This window comes from Tachypleus tridentatus, chromosome 5 (assembly GCF_004210375.1).
Source record: "Tachypleus tridentatus isolate NWPU-2018 chromosome 5, ASM421037v1, whole genome shotgun sequence".
Taxonomy (NCBI): Eukaryota; Metazoa; Arthropoda; class Merostomata; order Xiphosura; family Limulidae; genus Tachypleus; species Tachypleus tridentatus.
Window position 1 is genome coordinate 51,072,543 of NC_134829.1, and position 15,441 is coordinate 51,087,983.

The 15,441-nt window shown below is 39.5% G+C and overlaps 1 protein-coding gene and 2 non-coding genes across 3 annotated transcripts in view; all 3 read left to right on the forward strand.

Moving 5' to 3' along the window:
* The window catches only part of LOC143250361 (plexin-B-like), a 170,116-nt gene that overhangs the window by 18,223 nt on the left and 136,452 nt on the right, over positions 1–15,441 (forward strand). Inside the window, exon 2 of the mRNA XM_076500805.1 lies at positions 2,603–2,797. Coding sequence (XP_076356920.1) covers positions 2,603–2,797 — 195 coding nt within the window. The remainder of the gene's footprint in view (positions 1–2,602; positions 2,798–15,441) is intronic.
* TRNAV-AAC (transfer RNA valine (anticodon AAC)) lies at positions 1,605–1,677 on the forward strand. The gene has a single exon. It is a non-coding gene; the product is annotated as a tRNA-Val (tRNA).
* TRNAN-GUU (transfer RNA asparagine (anticodon GUU)) lies at positions 11,891–11,964 on the forward strand. Its single transcript has one exon. It is a non-coding gene; the product is annotated as a tRNA-Asn (tRNA).

The following is a 15,441-nucleotide window of genomic DNA, read 5'->3' on the forward strand; positions in this document are numbered from 1 at the left end:
TGTCACGTTCGACGAAGTATCTGACCAGCAGTTTGCAAATCTTCGATAAAATGGGTTTATGAGCTTTATTTTTCTTAAACGCGTGAATAGTTTGAAACGTCGATGCACGCGACCTTATTTGAAGATAAGGTAACGTACTTGACAGGTGTTGTACAGGTAATATTTAGAGATCACGACTCCGTCAGTGTGTGTTGAGAACAACTCTTCATGCTGTGACAACTAATCACACTAGATGTTTCATTCTTTAACCTATTCTTTTAAATTCCGGTCAGAACTATTGGATGGTTATGTGCGTTATCATCTCCAACTTACCAGTGACGGAAAAGAGGAAAGGCAATTCTACAACATCATTCACCAACAACTATTTGATGTACTTAATTTTTACCGAACAGTGAAATTTTCTATCATATCCTAACTCCTCCTACATCTGAAAATGCTTACATGTTACTTCATTTGAATTGGGAATACACGCCCCTCAGATAGCGCCTCAAATGTCCTTACCAACATGTCTAGACACTCTAAAGAAGAGAAGTAGCGTCCGGCTGGAGACAGCATTGTTTTCTTGAAGACTCCATGTTCTGTTTATCCCTTTTTGTCTGATTTCTTTATTTTTATAACATTTTTCACTTAGTAAAGATGTTTTGCGATGCTTAATGTCTTTTCGTCATGATCGAATCTCCTGTTTTTCGTACTTATTCAAGAATTGTATTTAGTTCACTTGAATATTGTACAGACTAGACAGGTAAAAGGAAATTACGATGCCAAGACCGGAGAATATTTATTATTCTCAAGTGTTTTCTCTTTCTAGGTGCAGCTGGTTCCTGAAACGTTTTTCTTAAACAAGAATTCTTTGTTTTGGTAATGGCATTTTGCACGTGAAGAACGATGTGTAACCTGGAGAGAGGACGACAGTCTCGAAGAGTAGATCGATTTCGAAGAGATATGTTGCAACACAGATAAGATCTCTTTTGTACATTGGACTTTAATCCACCGCTGTGATCTCCTACAACCCACAACTGTCAACGTTCTATTACAACTAAAGCGCGTTTGAACAAGGTTATCATTTGAGGAATTTGATAGTCATCATGCACCTTTGTCGTATTGAACACCTTGAAGAAGTTGTGTGTGATAAGGAAACATCAGCCAGAGTGGAATCCCAGAATTGGTCACAAAATAACGAAGATTAAATATTATTTAAGACGATCCCTAATTTTGTTAATGGATTTAATAAACGTATTAAATCGCTCATTACGTTATTGTTTAGTAGTTCTGATAGAGAAATTAAAGCTATGAAAATGTTCTGTTCAGTTTTGGATAGAAAGAGAAAAGACTGAGGAAACAAAACTCTGCGTTTTGCACGTTTAAGGGCAATTGAACGAGGTGTGGAAACGTTGAATACTGTGGGCTCGATAAAGTCTTTTAAAGACACGTAAGCACATTGGAAAAATACTTTTGGCCTAGGTAGACAAAGGAGAGTGCTATATTATTTATAGTTATTGTTTAAGCTGTCATTATATCTGCGTTTGTTTAGACTGCGAAATAGAAATTTTGGAACGTTATCGTTTCATTTTGAAAACTTGAAGAGCAAAAAAAGCGAAACGGAGGTGCTTGTGGTGTAGTGGTTATCACATCCGCCTAACACGCGGAAGGTCCCAGGTTCGATCCCTGGCAGGCACATTTTGAAAGCGCCGGTTCTCGTCATCGAGTACAGATGTGTTTTTCTCGCTCCTGATTACCTTAGTGTAACTTTAACAACTAAGCCTAGTGAGCGTGCAGTTCTTTTTTTGTTTTTTTTGCTAGGTTTTGTATTTTTCAAGTTGTTTGACGATGTCTTCATCTTCCAAGAAGGTAATGGAAGTTATGCGTCGTACTGTTTTCGTGGAAACGACAACTTCAAGCCATGGGGACGTTATCCATTCAGTTATTTCTACGTTTGGTGCTGCTTCGGTCACTGCTGTTGTTCCTCGCCTGGGTGGTTATGAGGTAACTTTTGTTCTTCCCGCCGATGTGGACCTGGCTATAGATGCTGGTCTAGTTGTCAATGGTGTACTTTGTTCGACTAATGGCGTCACTAAACGCACTATTACTGTGTCATTTATGGACGTACCCGAATATATCGACGATGATATTATACTAAATAAACTTAAAGATTTTGATTGTGAAGTGAAAACCCCTATTGTGTGGAAGAGGGACCAGGGCATATACTTAGGTATACATTATGTTCGTGAGTATTTTAGTGAGAAGTGTATCTCTTTGCCGTACGTAGTGAAAGTTTTTGATCCTTTGGGCAAGGCGGTAATGTTAAAAGTGAAGCATGATCGCCAGTCAAAAGTGTGTAATTTATGTTTGGGGGCGGAACATCTATATCGCGATTGCCCCCAGTTTATATGCCGACATTGTCATATGCAGGGACACGTCCGTCAACGTTGTCCCAAGCTTGTTGTTCCTCGAACTTCCTCTAGTGACGACGCTGAAGTGGCCACGCCTACTACTTCTCGTGACGCCGCTGAAGTAGACACGGCTGCTCCCTCTCGTGCAGTGCCTCATGATGTTGACACCATTTCTGTTTGTCCTCACGTTGATTCGGAGGTTCCCCTTTCAGAGGAGGCTGCAGCTACCCATCGGGTGGTGGACGATGTTTCTGCCCAACGATCGACGGTTCCTGGTGGGGCCAGGGAACGGGCGAGTAGTCACCCCCCTGCTGCAAGAGCAATTTTGATCGTCACATCCCCCCACTTCCGGTTAGTGGTGAGTGTCCTGCCGGCGATGTGGAGGTGCCTCTTCCTCGTCGTTGGAGGTATGCTAGTGTAGTGGCGATGACTCCTGGTGACAATTCTAAGAAAGGCAGTGGACGAAAACGGGTGTCGGACGTGCCAATACTACGGATATCTCGGGCGAAGGCGAAGGCGGTGTCGCAGCCTTAAATGTGTTTTTTGTGCCAGTTTGTTTGTTTCAGTTAGTGTAAGACTGTCATTTATTGTTATTTGTACTTTGTGCATATTTGCTTAGATCCTTACATTTATTCTTGTTATTTTTGTGTTTGTGACAGTTTCCTTTCAATTCTTGTACCTTTACTTTGTCTTTGGCATGGTACATTTACTAAGGGTGGGAGTTTTGAATTGTAATGGGTTGCGTAATGTTAGTAAGCTGGCTTATTATCTGGATTACTTTGTTACTAATTTTGATGTTGTTTGTTTACAGGAAACGTTTTTTACTGATGATTTTCATGATGTCGTTCTGAAATTTTGGCCAGGTGTAGCTTTTGTTAATAATTCTCCTTCTGGCCGACAAGGAGTTGCCATCTTGTTACAGCAGTTTTTGTGTGATAATGTTACATTCGTTTCTTCTGATGGGGTGGGTAGGGTTCTGACAGTCAAATTCAGTTTCGAGTCTTTGTCTTATCTGTTATCATCTGTGTACGCTCCTCGCGATATCTCCGAGCGACGGGAATTTTTCCTAAGCTTGGAGTATTGTTTGGATGGTTGCACGGGATTGCTTGTTGTGGGAGATTTTAATTGTGTGGTGGATGTGGCACGCGATCGATTTCCGGTCCGTTTCTACCGTGACTCCAGCCGTTCGGCTTTTGTTCAGTTTCTTAACAGGTTTGATTTACTTGATGCCCATTCACTCATATCGCCAACTACACCTGGTTTCACATGGAAGCGTTTTGTTAATGGTGAGATGATGTCGTCTCGTATTGACAGGGTTTTGCTTTCTTCTACCTTGCAGGGGACCGTCCAACGTTTACGTACGTTGTGGTTTCCTGCTACAGATCACGCTTTATTGGGCTTCGACCTTACTCTGCGGCCCGTTGTCAGAGGTCCTAATTTCTGGCACTTCAATAACCAGTTATTGAGGGATGCCGAATATGTGAAAGCCATTAAGCTGTTGATTGCCAGAAGTCGTAGTTGGTCAGTCTATGGGACTGATAAAATTACGTGGTATAAAAAATTGAAATGCGCGTTCCGTTTACTTACCCAGCGTTATTCGATTCTTAGAGCGCGGGCATCCCGTTCTCGCAAATGTCAGCTTGAGTCGTCCATCAATCGTGAGCTTCTAAAACTGTCCCGTTACCCTGGTAGGTCTAAGGTCAAATTGTATGAACTTGAAGATCCATTGGAGACTTTGGATCACGATACCATAGAGGGGGCGAGGATTCGATCTCATATTCGTTGGTTTGAGGAGGGGGAGAGATCTACGTCTAACTTTCTTCGTATGGAAAAGGTCCGTCAAAGCAGAATTGAGTTTCGATCCATGCTCACTGATACGGGTGTGGAGGTGTCCGGTGTGGAAGATATCGCTGCTGTTTTACATCAGTATTATTCCGCACTGTACACTAAAGATATCGTTCTGCAGGCAGACATCGATTTCGTTATCTCATTTATTGATCGAACTCTTTCCAGTGAACAAGCTAATATTTGTGATGCTCCATTCACGGTTCCGGAAGTTATCGCTGCTTTAGACAGTTTACCGCTGGGCAAATCTCCTGGTTTGGATGGTTTTACCTCCGAATTTTACAAATATTTTCTCCCTCTTTTTGTTGACGACTTTTTATCTGTCTTGTCTGAACTGTTCCACTCTCCACAGTTGCTCCGTACAATGTGTTCTGGGGTAATTGTTCCTATCCCGAAAGGTGAGGATCGACGGTTGGCGGCTAACAGCCGGCCTTTGACATTGCTTTGTTCTGACTATAAGCTTTTGGCCAAAGTGCTGGCTCGTCGCCTTTCGTCTGTGATCTCCAGTTTAGTTTCAGATGACCAATCCGGGTGTATACCTGGACGGGACGTTGCTGATGCTCCGTTAACACTCGTTTTGCTATTGCAATCTTTAGCACGTACCGGACAGGGTGGAATCTTTTTGAAGCTCGATCAGATGCAAGCCTTTGATCGGGTGGCCTATGACTATCTATTTCAACTTCTTCTGCGTATGGGTTTTGGTTCTACTTTTGTTCATTGGGTTCGTCTTTGCTATACTTCAATTTCTAGTTGTGTTAAGTTTAATGGATTTCTCACTAATGATTTTGCTGTAACTCGGGGTATTCGTCAAAAATGCCCAATGTCTGCTCTACTTTACGTTCTCAGTGTCGAACCGTTACGAAATATGTTAGTTCATAATGTACATATTACAGGATGGAATCTTTTTGAAGCTCGATCAGATGCAAGCCTTTGATCGGGTGGCCTATGACTATCTATTTCAACTTCTTCTGCGTATGGGTTTTGGTTCTACTTTTGTTCATTGGGTTCGTCTTTGCTATACTTCAATTTCTAGTTGTGTTAAGTTTAATGGATTTCTCACTAATGATTTTGCTGTAACTCGGGGTATTCGTCAAGAATGCCCAATGTCTGCTCTACTTTACGTTCTCAGTGTCGAACCGTTACGAAATATGTTAGTTCATAATGTACATATTACTGGTATTGGTGGTGATGTGTTACTCACCACGCCTTCACTTACTTATCAGCATGCTGATGATACCACCTTAACCTTACGAGACGCCAAATCTTTGCCGCATGTGTTGGATGTCTGCCAAACTTTTGGCAAAGGTAATGGTGGGAAGATCAACTGGACCAAGAGTCAGGGTTTGTTGGTTGGGTGTTTGGCCTCTTCTGCAGACTTCGTCCTTGGTGAGTTGAGAATTTCCCATGATCCTATTCGGATTTTGGGAATAGTTTTCCACTCTAATTTCGATGTTATGCTGCAAGATACGTGGCAGGGTGTATTGCGCAGGGTATCTCGTGTCTTGGTGTCGTGGCGATTTCGTTCTTTGTCGCTAAAGGGTAAATCTCTTGTGGTGAACTCCTTGGTGGCATCGGTGTTATGGTACCCGTTGAATATACTCCCGTTGCCAAGACAGTTTGAGGCTCGATTTCGCAAATGTATACTGGATTTTATTTGGCGGGGAGGTATACATAAAGTGGCATACGGTATTCTGATCCGGAGTTATGATTGTGGAGGTATCAACTTCTTTGATGTTAATACTCGTAAACTTGCATTCCGTTTGAAGTTGTTGCAGCGTTGTTTGGATGCCTCTTGTCCTTCCACCTTGCGACAACTTCTTTCTGGATTTTTTTCTTGTTATGGTAATCTCTCTTTGGGCTTTCGGATTCTTCAATGCCGTATTTTGCCACGTTTTGTGAAATCGTTACCTTTCTATATTCAGGAAATGTTTCATGCCTGGAAGGTTCTTCTTGGAGATAAAGGGATTGTTCCAGCTCCTCTTTCCCCACAAATTTTTGATGAACCTTTGTTTTTCAATCCGGCTATTGTTGATGTTCGGCACCGAACATTTCATTTTCCTGAATTTATTAACGCAGGTTTGGTTCAGGTCCGTCATTTATTGTACGAGGTGCTCCCTGCTTTTCTTCCGGTGGGGGCAGTGATTGAAATGTGTACGGACGCTGACCCGTTGGCCAATGTCCGCACAATTTTTTCACATTTTCATATGCTTAAGGAGGCGTTGCCTGTGGACTGGTTGCCGGTTTTGTCCACCCAGCCGGCTCCTCTTCCGTCGTCCACATGTGTTGTAGATTTATATTTTCTGGACCACTCCGATAATTGAGTTCGTTTTCAGGGTTTATCTGTGAGGCAACTGGTGGGACATTTACAGTTTTCACTCGCTACTAATTTCCCTGCTCCATTCTACTGGATGGATATTGTTCCTCCTGGAGACTGGAAACGCATTCGTAAAAACGCTTATTCTTCTTTTGTGGGTTTTTTTGTTTGTGATGTGGATTATTTACTGTGGTTGCGGGCGATTACCACTAATGTCAAGCTGATACATATGGACAGACATCCCACAGGGTTGTGCACTTTCTGTTCCCAGGCGCCAGAAACCATAGACCATCTGTTTTTCCAATGTCCATTTGTACAGCCCTTGTGGTCATATGTATATAAATTATTAGCATTTTATTTTGGATGTCCCATATCAAACTGGGTATGGAGGTGATGCCTCTTAGTAAGATCTCATCCTTCGTTACCCAGGAAATGCTGGAACATATTCCGTTTGATTACTTTTTTGGCACGTCAGGTTATATGTTCTGCTCGTTCAGTTTCCCTGGCACGTCTTTGCGTAATTCATTTAATTTCCATGTTTAAAGTGCGTGTACGGAGACATATTCATCTCCATCATCAGCGATCTTTGTTACATAACTCATTAAATGTATTTTATTATGTGTATTCTTATGTTGGTAACTTGGTAACCCAAGGTGCCCAAGGTTATTTCTTGTGTACGTTGTTAAGATAAGTTGTTATTTCGTTATATTTTTGTTACCAATGAAAGATCCATTGATTTCTTGTTTTGTTAATGTTCACTATAATGTTTGTTGGATTACCTGCAGTTCCAATTACCTCTTTTATTTCTTTTTCCTTAATTTTATTAATTGTGGTAATTTTCAGCATGGTAATCTATAGAGTTATTGTTACATGCTAATTCATTAACTTGTGTTTTATTTGTTGTATTTCTGTGTATACCCCCTCTTTGAGGTGGGATAAATAAAGAGAAAAAAAAACAAAAAAACATCCGCTTAACACGCGGAAGGTCCCAGGTTCGATCACTGGCAGGCACATTTTAAACCATTCGTCTTTTTCAAATCAGATAAATCTATTCGCCAGCCGCCAGTGTACTCCGTCCTCGAGCCAATGTCTGGCTCACTTCACTTTCGCTGCTTTCGTCCGGTTCTCCCGTCCTTTCTCTCACTCACAAAGACACCACTCCATTTTTTGAAATGTTAAAAATAAAGTAAAAATTCCACGGATATTTTAAAACATTTCTCATGTAAGGGGACGAAGAGGAACTACAAAGTTCCCGAACACCCCAGTTGGAGAGAGAACACTTCTGATTTCTCTCTCTCTAAACTAAACCCCTGCCACGTTAGTTTGAGTCAAATCAGATGGTGAGAACGTGGAACGATATTTTCTTTTTTAACATCAGGGTCAGAGCGTGAGGCGGTTGAGAGATATCAGAGAATGTATCGAGTTTCCCCCTACACTTGTAACCACTTTCAGAAATTCGTGTGACTGATGTGTGATAAATCAAAACAGGAACGTTATTACTTTTGAATATAATGCGTGCACTGCTGCGAAATTTGATGTGCAGAAACGGCCTTCGCGTAATCATGTCACGTTCGACGAAGTATCTGACCAGCAGCTTACAACTCTTCGGTAAAATGGGTTTATGAGCTTTATTTTTCTTAAACGCGTGAATAGTTTGAAACGTCGATGCACGCGACCTTATTTGAAAATAAGGTAACGTACTTGACAGGTGTTGTACAGGTAATATTTAGAGATCACGACTCCGTCAGAGTGTGTTGAGAACAACTCTTCATGCTGTGACAACTAATCACACTAGATGTTTCATTCTTTAACCTATTCTTTTAAATTTTGGTGAGAACTATTGGATGGTTATGTGCGTTATCATCTCCAACTTACCAGTGACGGAAAAGAGGAAAGGCAATTCTACAACATCATTCACCACCAACTATTTGATGTACTTAATTTTTACCGAACAGTGAAATTTTCGATCATATCCTAACTCCTCCTACGTCTGAAGATGCTTACATGTTACTTCATTTGAATTGGGAATACACGCCCCTCAGATAGCGCCTCAAATGTCCTTACCAACATGTCTAGACACTCAAAAGAAGAGAAGTAGCGTCCGGCTGGAAACAGCATTGTTTTCTTGAAGACTCCATGTTCTGTTTATCCCTTTTTGTCTGATTTCTTTATTTTTATAACATTTTTTCACTTAGTAAAGATGTTTTGCGATGCTTAATGTCTTTTCGTCATGATCGAATCTCCTGTTTTCCGTACTTATTCAAGAATTGTATTTAGTTCACTTGAATATTGTACAGACTACACAGGTAAAAGGAAATTACGATGCCAAGACCGGAGAATATTTATTATTCTCAAATTGTTTTCTCTTTCTAGGTGCAGCTGGTTAATGTAAACGTTTCTCTTAAACAAGAATTCTTTGTTTTGGTAATGGCATTTTGCACGTGAAGAACGATGTGTAACCTACAGAGAGTACGACAGTCTCGAAGAGTAGATGGATTTCGAAGAGAGATGTTGCAACACAGATAAGATCTCTTTTGTACATTGGACTTTATTCCACCGCTGTGATCTCCTACAACCCACAACTGTCAACGTACTATTACAACTAAAGCGCGTTTGAACAAGGTTATCATTTGAGGAATTTGATAGTCATCATGCACTTTTGTCGTATTGACCACCTTGAAGAAGTTGTGTGTGATAAGGAAACATCAGCCAGAGTGGAATCTTAGAATTGGTCACAAAATAACGAAGATTAAATATTATTTAAGACGATCCCTAATTTTGTTAATGGATTTAATAAACGTATTAAATCGCTCATTACGTTATTGTTTAGTAGTTCTGATAGAGAAATTAAAGCTATGAAAATGTTCTGTTCAGTTTTGGATAGAAAGAGAAAAGACTGAGGAAACAAAACTCTGCGTTTTGCACGTTTAAGGGCAATTGAACGAGGTGTGTAAACGTTGAATACTGTGGGCTCGATAAAGTCTTTTAAAGACACGTAAGCACATTGGAAAAATACTTTTGGCCTACGTAGACAAAGCAGAGTGCTATATTATTTATAGTTATTCTTTAAGCTGTCATTATATCTGCGTTTGTTTCGACTGCGAAATAGAAATTTTGGAACGTTTATTTTGAAAACTTGAACAGCAAAAAAATCGAAAGGGAAGTGCTTGTAGTGTAGTGGTTATCACATCCGCCTAACACGCGGAAGGTCCCAGGTTCGATCTCTGGCAGGCACATTTTAAACGATTCGTGTTTTTTTTCAAATCAGATGGTGAGAACGTGGAACGATATTTTCTTTTTTAACATCAGGGTCAGAGCGTGAGGCGATTGAGAGATATCAGAGAATTTATCGAGTTTCCCCCTACACTTGTAACCACTTTCAGAAATTCGTGTGACTGTTGTGTAATAAATCAAAACAGGAACGTTATTACTTTTGAATATAATGCGTGCACTGCTGCGAAATTTGATGTGCTCAAACGGCCTTCGCGTAATCATGTCACGTTCGACAGCTTTCAGTCTGGTTTTGGATGAAAGCACTGATATCAATGACACATCCCAACTTGTCATTTTCATCAGAGCTGTTACTGCAGGCTTTGATGTTTTCGAAGAGTTTTTAGATATGGCAAGCCTTTCCTCCACAACCACAGGACAGGATATTTGTGAACAAGTGCTTAAGGTTGTAGAAAAGTTTGAACTGAATCCTTATAAATTATGTGGTGTTACAACAGATGGTGCTCCTTCCATGACAGGTAGGACAAATGGATTCACCAAGAAATTTCTAACTGCAATTGGAGCACAAGACGTAGTTGTAAGCCATTGCATTATTCACCAAGAGAGCTTGTGCACCAAAGTTCTGGATTTTGCAGAAGTCATGAAAAATGTCGTCCAATGCGTAAATTATATTCGAACACGAGGATTAAATCATCGACAATTTAAAACTTTTTTAGATGAGCTGGACAGTGAGTATTCAGATGTTTTGTACTTCTCTGCTGTACGTTGGCTTAGTAGAGCTGCTACTTTGAAGAGATTCTGGAATCTGCGAGAGGAGATTAAGTTCTTCATGGAGAGCAAACGTCAGAATGTGGACTTCTTGAGCAATGAGAACTGGCTGAATGACTTAGCATTCCTCACAGACATTACACAGCATCTGTCTGATTTAAACTTAAAACTACAAGGGAAAAGTCAACTTGTGAATAAGTTGTTTGAGCATATTTGTGCTTTTGAGAAGAAATTGGAACTTTCCAGGTTCAGTTGAGAAGAGCCATATTGACCCATTTTACATGTCTTGCAACCAGGAAACTGGAATTTCCTAATCTGGATTGCACCAAATATGGAACCAGTGTACAAAAGCTGCGTGATGAGTTTGCAAACAGATTTCCAGATTTCAGACAAACTGAAATTAGATTGAAATTGTTCGCTCAACCTTTTGATTTGGCAGTGGAAGACAGTCCTGATGATTGCCAAATGGAACTCATTGAACTGCAGGCTGACATGGACACTAAAAGGAAATTCTCTGAAAACAGTTTGCTAGACTTTTACAAACTCTGTGTACGTGAAAAGTTTCCCAATTTGTCCCGTCATGCACAAAGAATTGCCTCCCTTTTTGGTAGCACCTACTGCTGTGAGCAATTTTTCTCCAAAATGAAGCTCATCAAAACCAAATGTAGAAGTCAGCTGACTGATGAACATTTGACCAGTCAGTTAAGAGTGGCAACCACTTCTGTCAAAGCTGATATTGACAAGCTCTGCAAGGACTCTAAATTTCAAGTGTCGCACTAAAATGATCACTCATGCAAAAATATAAAATATTATTGCTTGCATTTTGAGAATTTTTTTTAATTTATTGTGCATGTACACGAATAAGCTTGTTTTTTAAGTTGGCCCCGCTTGATTGATGAAGTTGGTTATATGGCCCACCGACGAAAAATGTTGCACACCCCTGTTATAGACTATTATTGACAGGTATACAGAGCAGACGAAATATTTTTAGAAAAGTTGTTGAGAAACCAGTTTACGCATATACAAAGCTTATTAAGATATTTCTTGAAACATTTTAAAAGGAACGTATGTTTTCTATAGCTGCGCGATGCAAAGACAAAGACGATGATAGAGTAACTGGGAAAGGTTAAAGATGTGAAGGATTTATTTGGTTATTAAGATTTACTGGTGCAATGAACGCGAAGTAAGAAATATTTGAGGAAGTGCATAACGTTCAGTACATAATAACTGAATGATATATGTACCGGGGATAAAAGAACAGCGTGATTGTAATGTAGAATAAGGCTGTAAAACATTGCTTTTTCTTTGCTTCAAGACGTCTTCTTTGGTCGTTAGTTACGACGCCTCCGTGGCGCAATCGGCTAGCGCGTTCGGCTGTTAACCGAAAGGTTGGTGGTTTGAGCCCACCCGGGGGCGTTTACGTTTTGCCGTCTGGTGGCCAAGCGACGATTCCACGTGACGGTGTCAAAACGTGATTCACAAATCAGGAGAAAGTCCGTCATCGATCTTCCTGTTCATTTCAAAGAAGAGACGTACAGCGTTTTTCACCAATAGGCCAAAGAAAGAAATATGCAAATAGAATGAGACTCTCTCGTGAATAACTAATAGCATACGACTCTTAAAATCTCATGTTAAATACCGCGAATTTTAGAAATTTCCAATAAAGTGTAAAACAATTAGTGTGACAGAGCCGTTACCGTACGCTGTATGTATCTCAGGCTTAGAGAGATATAGCTCAAGCGACGACTCAAATAATTTTTAATGTTTCAATCAATTACGTATAACACAGAGTATGAAACATGTTTAATTCATTGTGGTTCTACTTGTTACAGTTGTGTGATTATAATTTAGTACTGACTCGAACGTTTTGTCCAAACATGTATCTTTTCCACGATGAATAACAAATTAACAATGATCATCGGTGAATGAGTTTCTATAGGCACACCAACTCTTCAAATAAATTTGTTGACAAGTTTCGTTGCTAGAAGTACTGACTAGGAAGAGCTTATGCTTTTTGCCACATGCTGACAGAGTCCATCATATACATGAGTGTTTACTCTTATAGTTACTCTGTGACAGACGACCAAGCATATTAACAGCAATTCTTTTAAGTGGTCTCCAGCGTAGTACTGTTCTAGCAATCCATAACAACTTTGTGTAGACGGTTTCATTCATAGTATAATTCACACAATTTACACCAATGCTTTACAGATCCTTGTCACCGAATCAAGTAGAAGCACTTTTTCTCTCCAGTAACTTATTAACACTTAAGTGTCTAGTCAGTGAATATGACAGAGAGTGCTTCATAATATAGAAACTGTAGAAGTACCATTTGTAGTTACTGTTTCTGTCCATTTATATCTTTACTTTTCTGACATATAAAGTATTCTTACAGATATAATGGATCCCAGTACACCTTTTTATTTGGGTTGTATGGAGCAACTATTTGCTATGAGAGTTTTTTAACTGTTCTTGATCTACTGAATAATTGGTTTCAAGCTGTCTCTTCCTTGGGCCTCTTTCAGTTGAGTGTTATATCACGTTATCATTTCATCATCACCTGTGGATATCTTATATTGGACTGCACTCTGTTGTAATTTAGGTTAGTTGTTTTTATGATCTTGTATTTTTTTCTTTTTACAGATTTCACGTTCTTCAGCAGCTCTTTAGGACACTGTGTCACTATTTCCATGGTTACGTCCGCATGATACACAATTTTAAAGCTGCACTCCTGGAGTTTTGGAGCCATCTTTTTCTCTGGCCCTCACGATTACAATATTTTACCAGCCTATCAATGCAACATGATCTGCTCACAGTAGTTACTATAATCCATATATATATATTATGATATAAATGAGTTAAGACTCAAACAATAAATAGTAGCTCATTTCTTATTGCACAATATCTCTTTCTTACAGTATTCATTCCTTTACTATATTATAAAACAACATGTTCTTTACCATGTGCTTATGACAATGCAACTTTCATTGCTAAACTACTGCTATTTGTATCTATAAAAGTGAATCTCCCAGAGTTGGGGGTGGCCTGGCATGGCCAGATGGGTTAAAGTGTTCGACTCGTAATCTGAGGGTCGCGGGTTCGCATCCCCATCGCACTAAACATGCTCCCCTTTTCAACCGTGGGGGTGTTATAATGTGACGGTCAATCCCACTATTCGTTGGTAAAAGAGTAGCCCAAGAGTTGGCGATGGGTGCTGATGACTAGCTGCCTTCCCTCTAGTCTTACACTGCTAAAATAGGGACGGCTAGCACAGATAACCCTCGAGAAGCTTTGCACGAAATTAAAACAAAACAAAACAAAAACAAACCCAGAGTTGGGTTTGTCAGTACAAGAGTCCTTATCAGCTTCTTCTTCAAAAATTGTTGTTCACAGTTAAAAGTTCAAGAAAACTTATTTGGTTTTCAAGTAATTTGTGTAGAGAAGAAACAATGTCAGATAACAAAACGTTAACTTTCTTTGTGACTTTATTTACCTTTCATTAGGTCATACACAACCTTGTGGATCCTTATTTACCTTTCATTAGGTCATACACAACCTTGTGGATCCTTATTTACCTTTCATTAGGTCATACACAACCTTGTGGATCCTTATTTACCTTTCATTAGGTCATACACAACCTTGTGGATCCTTATTTACCTTTCATTAGGTCATACACAACCTTGTGGATCCTTATTTACTTTTCATTAGGTCATACACAACCTTGTGGATCCTTATTTACCTTTCATTAGGTCATACACAACCTTGTGGATCCTTATTTACCTTTCATTAGGTCATACACAACCTTGTGGATCCTTATTTACCTTTCATTAGGTCATACACAACCTTGTGGATCCTTATTTACTTTTCATTAGGTCATACACAACCTTGTGGATCCTTATTTACCTTTCATTAGGTCATACACAACCTTGTGGATCCTTATTTACTTTTCATTAGGTCATACACAACCTTGTGGATCCTTATTTACCTTTCATTAGGTCATACACAACCTTGTGGATCCTTATTTACCTTTCATTAGGTCATACACAACCTTGTGGATCCTTATTTACCTTTCATTAGGTCATACACAACCTTGTGGATCCTTATTTACCTTTCATTAGGTCATACACAACCTTGTGGATCCTTATTTACTTTTCATTAGGTCATACACAACCTTGTGGATCCTTATTTACCTTTCATTAGGTCATACACAACCTTGTGGATCCTTATTTACTTTTCATTAGGTCATACACAACCTTGTGGATCCTTATTTACTTTTCATTAGGTCATACACAACCTTGTGGATCCTTATTTACTTTTCATTAGGTCATACACAACCTTGTGGATCCTTATTTACTTTTCATTAGGTCATACACAACCTTGTGGATCCTTATTTACTTTTCATTAGGTCATACAAAACCTTGTGGATCCTTATTTACCTTTCATTAGGTCATACACAACCTTGTGGATCCTTATTTACTTTTCATTAGGTCATACACAACCTTGTGGATCCTTATTTACTTTTCATTAGGTCATACACAACCTTGTGGATCCTTATTTACCTTTCATTAGGTCATACACAACCTTGTGGATCCTTATTTACTTTTCATTAGGTCATACACAACCTTGTGGATCCTTATTTACCTTTCATTAGGTCATACACAACCTTGTGGATCCTTATTTACTTTTCATTAGGTCATACACAACCTTGTGGATCCTTATTTACCTTTCATTAGGTCATACACAACCTTGTGGATCCTTATTTACTTTTCATTAGGTCATACACAACCTTGTGGATCCTTATTTACTTTTCATTAGGTCATACACAACCTTGTGGATCCTTATTTACTTTTCATTAGGTCATACACAACCTTGTGCATCCTTATTTACCTTTCA